This window comes from Pseudorasbora parva, chromosome 1, assembly GCF_024679245.1.
Source record: "Pseudorasbora parva isolate DD20220531a chromosome 1, ASM2467924v1, whole genome shotgun sequence".
NCBI lineage: Eukaryota > Metazoa > Chordata > Actinopteri > Cypriniformes > Gobionidae > Pseudorasbora > Pseudorasbora parva.
Window position 1 is genome coordinate 11,541,997 of NC_090172.1, and position 8,852 is coordinate 11,550,848.

Here is an 8,852-nt window from a genome sequence, read left to right on the forward strand (position 1 = left end):
CATGCTATCTGGGTAACACAGATTAAGACTTGTGAACAATATTTGAGAGAAATGGGCCTTTTGAGTTCAGCTCATGAAAAATGGGGGGGGGGGGGGGGAACAAAAGTGCTGTGTTTATAATTTTGTATACATATTGTTATATTATTACACACACACACACACACACACACACACACACACACACACACACACACACACACACACACACACACACACACACACACACACACACACACACCTGGTTCACTATCTTTGTGGCGACTCTCCATATACGTAATGGTTTTTATACCATACACATTCTATCTCCCTACACTGCCCCTGCCCCTAACTCATCCTCATAACTCAAACTCATCCTGTATGATTTATAAGCCTTTTGAAAAAAATGTGGGGTTTTACTATACCCTTATGGGGACATTTGGTCCCCACAATGTACTATAAACAAGGGCACACACACACACACACACACACACACACACACACACACACACACACACACACACACACACACACACACACACACACACACACACACACACACACACACACACACACACACACACACACACACACATACACACACACACACACACACACACACACACACACACGTTTCTTTTACAAACAAACAAAAATCAGTCAGCAAAAAAGGCACATTAGGCTATAATTTAGAGTGCAAAATACCATACATTCTTCTTATTTTTGAATTTGTGTATCCTACATGTTTTTATGCTAGCAAATTTATTGCACTCTATATCGTTTCAAACACAGGTCCCACGGATCATCTGAGCTTGTTTTTTTTTTTGTCCATATCTCGGGTTTCAGTTGTCCACTGTAGGTGGTAGGTCATTTAGTGATAATGCTCCTAAATGATGGTATTCACTTCCCCTTACACTTTGTAATATAATCTGACTCAGCTAAACATATCTATTGAAAATGTATTTTGAGTAATGTTGCTAAGGCCTGTGGTTGTTTTGTGTATATGTGTGCAAATATAGCACTATGTAAAGCAACCTTGATCTATGGAAAGGCGCTAATATAATTAAAACTTCTTCTTCTAGGCTACATGTTATGTTTTTGAGCTCATGTTTATTGCATTATTATTAGTATTATGTGCCTGTGTGTCTATGCCACTGCCGTGCCAAGCTTTAGGCTATTAGCCACAGGCCACTTCTGAGTTACTTTGACCCATCATGTGGTATTATGTTTCAGTACCTCTAACTGTTATGCTTATCAATGCATGTACAATTAAGGTTTGGATTTTGGGCCCCTGTGCATTCTGACTTCTTCTGTGTTTTCCATTTTCATTTCCATTTTACTTTAAAATCATAATGTAAAAGAAATTCCACTTATGTAGATGTTCTTGTTTACAGTTTCACCCTCCAGAATGTTTTGTTCGCTTTCTATTTTAGGGTATGATGCAATCCAGTCTCAACCAGACGCTACTGGACTAGTTCCGCCCACCATTGGAGTTTCTCGAAACGTAACGAACGTGGGCTACGTGATTTCCCAGTAAGGAAACGCGCAAGTCCCGCCTCCGCACGGCAACGTCACCTCAGTATATATAAACACTCGCCGTCACTCAAAGGAACATTTCCATTTACAGCACAGAAGAATGAAATACATGAAATACGAACCCAGCGCGAGATGTTGATGAACAAAGCGAACATGGAGTATATGTTTCAATTGAAATCGTCGTATTGCTCAAACAGTGTTTTAGGGTACGTTAGTGCATTCAGCATTGGAAAACCAAATATTCGCTGGAGCGACTGCCAAGCGACAGGCTGACCAAAATAACAAAGGTAAGAAACGTTTAAAGGTATACAAATAATGTAGTTAAACATATTTACAATTTTTATATGTACAAAAACGATGGTATTATCTTGGTAACATGGGTATTTTTTTATTGGTTTATATTTTTTATAGTTTTTATTTTATTTTATTTTTTACTGTGTCTGTTTACAGCACACAGTGGGCATGTCACATTGGTGTGTGTCATAGTATGTTGTAGCAATAATGCAAACAACACCCCTCTGAGGACTGAGAAGTCTTTCACTAGTTTTAATATATGTGAACCTGGACCACATAAAATGTATGGTTTATTAGGATAGGACATTTGGTCAAGATATAGCTAACTATTTGAAGATCTGGAATCTGAGGGTGTAAAAAAATCTAATGATTGAGAAAATCGCCTTTAAAGTTGTCAAAGTGAAGTCCTTAGCAATGCATATTACTACTATATATCCTAATGATTGTTGGCATAAAAGATAAATCTTTTTTAAAAAAAATTACCCATCTATTGTTGGTTACTGCCACAAATATACCTGTGCGACTTATGACAATCCAGTCACATATGTAATTACAAGTATTGATTGTTTAATGGCATATGTTTGTGTTTTTTACAGATTGAGTGTGATTATGGCACCATTCACCATTTGCTCACGTCATCCGCTGCCATACCAGTGCGGTCTACCTCAGGAACCTCTATTCATGCAATCCAAGATGAGTCCTGAGCTTTCCTCCAGTAAACCTGGAACGCATGAAGATCTACCTCTTAATTATTATCAGAAAACGTCTATCGTGAAGATCAGACTCCATCTGTGGCCGGTCATCCGAACAATTGTGAACTGCTGTACGAGTGTAGCAAAACTTTTCTGCTCCAAGATGTTTTTCTTCATTTGTTTGGGAAAAAACATGTCCATGACCGGCGAGTTGAAGAAGAGTGGTGTGGCGGCCCTGGAAAGGGACCTCGGGGATGGGAAGGATCCAGAGATGAAGGCCGTTATGGAGTTTGATGATAAGGATGAGTTGATCGAGGAAGCGTCAATGATTGATTCGGATAAAGAGGAAGATGATGAAGCCAGGCTCTCAGAATGGGAGTCTGATGAAGAAACTGATGAGGAAGAAGATGAGGACAATGAAGAGGAAGAACATGAGCCACAGGATGAGGATTCTGAATGGTCAGACGATGACGATGATGATGAAGGTGACTCTGAGGCATCAGCAGAGAGCCTTGAGCTTTGGGAATCCTTCCTCAACAGCAGTGACCCGTACAACCCTCTGAGCTTCTGCTCGTCGACCGGATCCAGAGCAAACACTAAGCAGAACCAACTGACTCTGTGCTCACAGATCAAAGCTCAGACTACACCAGCAACGAGGCCAGACGAGAGTCATCCGAAACCAAACTCAAAGAAGGAAGGGAAAAAGGTAAACATTTCATGGAAACCAGTGTTATTTGTACTTTGAATTGTTTTCATGTTTATTTTAGAATTGCATGTTTTTTAATACTTTTATTTCAGTTTATTTTAACAGTAATAGTAGTAATACTCATTTTATTTTATTTATTATTTTCTATAATAGTAATACTTATTTTATTTCAGTTTTTCTGAAATAGGCCCATGATCTTTTTTTTATAGCCAAGTTTTTCATTGAAGATTTAATTTACTTCAGCTAATGAAAACTATTTTTAATGAACAAAAACACAGATGGAAACAAACTTTTAGGTTTATAGGCAAAACAAATAGAACCATAAATTAATAAAGTAATATTTTTAAATACAACAGTGTTCATTTATATAATTAATTTAATAAAATAATGTAACTAGTAGCAAATACATTTAAATATGAGTTGTACATCGTTTTGAAAAAAAGGAGGGATACAAGATAGGCCAGAAATAAAATGGCAATAAGGCAAAAAATAAATAATGGATTCAGATTGTGGTTGCTGTAAACACTAAACCATCCATCTGCTATGACAACAGCAGACGTCAGCTAGTAGTCAAACGAGTTCCTGTAATCAGGATGACATGTGACTCATGTGACTCGGTCTGCATGACTAACAGGCATGAGGTTACGTCCCTCGGGGTTGGGATAGAAACTCTTCTCTTTACTCTTCTCTGATAACAAGCCTTTGTCTTTTGTTTTCTTTCAGGTGTGTTTCAGTGATAAGGTGACTGTACGCCCCCTGGTGGCTTGGAGTTTTGCTAGCAGGGCGGCGCGGGATGGCTCCTGCTGGCTGCAGATGGCCAGAGACCGAGAGCGTTTCAGAAGAAGAGTGAAGAACATTGAGAATGTCATTAAACCCTGCCTGACACCTGAACACAGAGCCGGCGTGTGGGAGAGACTTCAGAGACAAACACTCTCATGATACTCCAGCTTAATGTATTATTACCAGAATGTAGAAGTCGAACTAGATGTTTGAAATAGATGTGATTTTTGGTGCTTTTAACTCTGAACACTGAATGTTGTTGTTGTTTTTTACTATTATTTATATTGTTTTAATATTGTGGAGCACTTTATTTTTGTAGATATTTGTTGTATTGGGTTTTAGTTTTATGTTTTGCACATTTTTTACACAATTTTACAAAACACTAATTGTAACCTTTTGTATATTTTTACAGTAGCAGTTGAAAAATATTAAACTTTTCCAACATTTATCCTGTTTTTAAATCCTGTTATTATTCTATGCATACATATTCTTTTTAATAAGAATTATACATTTTCTTAAACCCAAAGCGTTACAGTTAATACACAGAAACACAAGGGCAATACAACAATTAAAGAAAAACAGCCAAATAAATGTCTTAAATGATTTAGACAAATGTCTTAATCAACTTTTTAAAGTGTCCCAACTTTAGTGCATTTCTGATGTTAAAGGAAGCACATTCTATAACTTGAAGGGCTGAAAAAACTCTTTCCTCCATAGTCTTGAGCTTACATGACTATTGATGTATGTAGTAAATGAGAGAACGGAGAGAACGTGATCACAAAGATACTCTGGTGCAGTCCCACGAAGGGCCTTTTGTCAAGAAGTCCTCGCTGCAGCCTGTAGCACGATGACGTTGCTGGATCAGATCCAACGCGTACTGGACGCGCATGCGCGGTGGTTTCATTCACAATTCGATGACGTCATATACGCATGCGCAGAAGAGTTTTGAGGACATTGAATGCACAGGAGAGTTTTGCTGGATAGATAAATACTCAAACCGCTCGCGCAAAAATAATGATTAATAACATGCTCACGCCATCAGGACACGCGTTTTGCATTTTTCCTTGAATGTGTAGGCTACTGGTATTTTAAAGTTCTTTACAGATCGTGTTGCATTGAGGATTAAAATTACAGAGACAATTACTTGACTAATTTTTCCTTCCACTCAACAGCAAGTATGATCAGAATATATAAAAAATTAACTGTTTTGCATGCATGCACAGCGAAACTAGGATAATTTAAGCATCACATTTATGAAAAGATGATTTATTAATCAATAATTACTTAATACTATTTATCAGTTCTACAACTACACAGTTTAGAACATCATCTATATACAATAATGATCATACATTATGACTAGTGCATACGCATTATAAATTAACTCAGAGATCTGTATGAATGACATTGTCATAACGATCCACCATCCAGTACGTATTGGATCTGATCCAGCAACGTCATCGTGCTACAGGCTGCAGCGAGGGGTGTCTCCCTTTTGTTAAAATAAGATTATATTAAGATATGATTTTAAAAATCAATTCTAGCATTTACGGGAAGCCAGTGCAACTGTGAAAGCACCGGTGTAATATGTTTTCTGGGAGAATTATGAGTAAACATACGAGTGGCAGAATTTTGAATATACTGAAGCCTGTTCAGAGATGTAATACTCAATTCTGATTGGCTGGAAAGTGTGCAGTAAAACCGTGTAATGCACAGGTAGTTCCAGTCAGTTTGATTACAGTTCAAATAATAATTTAGTTATGTTCGATAATATGCTGAAGCAACGAGGGGATCTTCAGACTGACATAAAGAAGAGATCGCGAACACTCTCTCTCTCTCTCTCTCTCTCTCTCTCTCTCTCTCTCTCTCTCTCTCTCTCTCTCTCTCTCTCTCTCTCTCTCTCTCTGATCTTTCTCTTTCAGTTCTGTCTCTCTCTTTTAATAATGAATTTAAATAAATGTGGTAATTGTTTCATATAAAAACATTTTGATGGCTCTACTTTATTTAAAGCGACGGTGTGCTAGAACTAACGAGACGTAAGAAAACAACCGTCATTTTAACCTGTCTGTTAAAAACATCAGTTACCGCTTTAACTTGTTTTTAACTTGGCAAATAACCATGGTATAAGTGGGATAATCCACGGCTAGCCATGCATTAAATGATTTTAATGCACGACCTCTTCGCCTCTACGCCGTGCATTAAAATCCTTTTAATGCATGGCTAGCCGTTGATTTTCCCTTACTTAACCTAGTTGTAATGAAGGCATACGCCTTTCTGTGTCTCTATCTGTATAAGAGAGAGACGGTCTAAGTCGAGCAATGTTTCTCAGATGTTCAAAAGCAGTTTTAGAGATGCGTTTTATGTGTGCTTCAAATGTTAGCTGTGGATAAAAAAATGACACCAAGATTCTGCACCTACCTGCAAAAGTACATTTACAGGCATTTGACAAATACAATTTTATATATATATATATATATATATATATATATATATATATATATATATATATATATATATATAGAGAGAGAGAGAGAGAGAGAGAGAGAGAGAGAGAGAGAGAGAGAGAGAGAGAGAGATAATATATATATACTAATACCATTCATGTTCAATTAGATCATTCAAGTTCAATTTTAATTTAGATTGTATGATACAATCTAATTTAAATATTTAAAAAAAACTGCTCATGCTCATGTATCTTTGTTTGGATTGTGATGTTTTCTGTTATAAGGCACAATATGTTATTTTTCGCCACTAGAGGTGGCCTATTTAAAACAGGCATAGCTTGATGACGCTGAGATTGAGCACGGGTTCATGGGAGTTGTAGTCTTCACTTCATACCGCAGGAGGCTGATTGATATTAGTCATGGTAAAACACTAGCCTGGATGCCAGCCGAACTTAGCCCCGCACACAAATATTTTAGGTCAGGCAGTTCGGTCTGGCCTTGCTCCATAGAGGAGTAGGCTAATTATCCCCAAACAAAAACTGTTCGGACCAATGAAATCATCAGGGCGGGCTCTTATGGAGGACCAACCCTGCACAAATTAAAAATAAATAAATCAATGAATGAATAAGTAAATAAATGAATAAATAAATAAATATACACATATGTAAATTAATAAAAACATAAATAGATAAATAAATGTGATAATAGGAAAATAAATAACAGAATAAACGACTTGATAAAATAAATATGATTCATTTTTAATCAAATGCAATTTTGTATTATCTTTCCCTTAATTTATTATTTTCTGCTTATATAAAAATATATCTTTTTAACTTTTATTTATTTGTTAATTAAATTTAACATTTATTTTTATATTTATGCATTCATTTATTTTTTACATTTATTTTTCCCTCATGTATTTATTTTTACATTTATTGATCGATTGATTCATTTCTTTTTCTTTTTCCGTGTGCAACATGGAAATTAGGAGGGCGGTCCTTGTGTCGCTTCAGCGCATCATTGGTTGAGAGCTCACCACAGTCTATGAAGCTCACGCACGCAGAATCAGACCAGCTGAGGAGAGTTGTCAGTAAATGACGGCCACATAGTTCTTTCACTAAACTAACGTTTTGATGTTTCCAACAGTTTTTGTTTTCCAATAGTTTTAGTTTTAGTTTTTGTTTAAAAATTAAAAATTTAATTTTTGTGTTTTAATGAAGTAAAGCGTGCTGAAGTGTTTTTTTTTCCCTACATCTCCTCTTCTGCAATTCATAATGGCAGCATAGCTGAAATGGTTTCTTTGAGCTGCGTCCTCTTTACAGCCGTGCATTTTCATTTCATTCAGCACAAGGCTTAATCAATTCTCTTTTAGGGCCCTATTTTAATGATCTGAGTGCATGGCGCAGGTGCACTTAGTGTCCGAATACACTTTTTTTTAATGATGAAAATGAGTCTTAATGAGTCCTGGGTGTGTTTTGGGCATAACGTGCAATAAACCAATCAGATTCTCATCTCCCATTCTCTTTAAAAGCCAGTTGTGCTTGCACCATGGCGGAATGCGAGCGGAAAGACTGAACGCTTCTCCAGAGAGGAATCCTATCATTTTTATGTATTGCTGCATATCCCTGTGTATGCACTCTATGCACCCAACTATAGGCACATATTACTAATGTGCCCTTTAAATAACACAAAATACTATTGACTTTAGACCAGGTTTTTGTTGGTCAATGATGCAGTTTTCAGTTGCCTCAAAATATCAACATGCCAACAATGCGTATGAACTCACCTCATTTTCAGACCAGGCAAACAGACGAGTGCGAGTGCACTATTTAAACAACGTGGGTGCTGTATGGGAAAATGATAACTAGCAAAAAAACACTTGTACACTCGCGCCTGGCGCCAGGTGTGTGAAAATGCCCTTGGTGTGAAAGGGTCTTTTTTTGTTATTATAAAACAAAACAAGCCCAGCCCAAGTGAGAAAAGTGTTAGCATAATGCATTTCTTTTTTCAGTAAAAATTAAAGCACAGGTTATAGTTACTTGTTTGGGAGTAGCACAATATCGTAACACATTACTTTAAAAGTAACTTTGCTGAACACTGACTCCCGGTTTCACAGACAAGTCTTAAAGGGTTAGTTCACCCAAAAATTTAATTTCTTACAATAATGACTCACCCCAATGTTGTTCCACACCCGTAAGACCGTTCATCCTCGGAAAACAGATTAAGATATTTTAGATTTAGTCCGAGGCCTTTCTGTCCTTTGAATGTAAGTGTATGCCCACTTGCTGTCCACGTCCAGAAGGTAATGAAACATCATCAGAGTAGTCCATATGGGACATCAGTTGGTTAGTTAGACTCTTTTGAAGCGTCGACAATACATTTTGATCCAAAAATAACCAAAAAAATGAATTTATTCAGCATTGT

The 8,852-nt window shown here is 36.9% G+C and overlaps 1 protein-coding gene across 1 annotated transcript; it reads left to right on the forward strand.

Moving 5' to 3' along the window:
* Positions 1 to 1,579: 1,579 nt before the first annotated feature.
* Positions 1,580 to 4,432, forward strand: ppp1r15a (protein phosphatase 1, regulatory subunit 15A). Its single transcript, XM_067448794.1, has 3 exons — positions 1,580 to 1,799; positions 2,403 to 3,204; positions 3,928 to 4,432. The coding sequence occupies exons 2-3, from the start codon at positions 2,416 to 2,418 to the stop codon at positions 4,141 to 4,143; spliced, it is 1,005 nt and encodes a 334-aa protein (XP_067304895.1). The 5' UTR covers positions 1,580 to 1,799; positions 2,403 to 2,415; the 3' UTR covers positions 4,144 to 4,432.
* The last annotated feature ends 4,420 nt before the right edge of the window (positions 4,433 to 8,852 follow it).

Coding starts and splice junctions, on each gene's coding strand:
- ppp1r15a (XM_067448794.1), top strand. CDS start 2,416: ATGGCACCATTCACCATTTGCTCACGTCATCCGCTGCCATACCAGTGC. Junction 3,205..3,927: donor CAAAGAAGGAAGGGAAAAAG/GTAAACATTTCA, acceptor GTTTTCTTTCAG/GTGTGTTTCAGTGATAAGGT.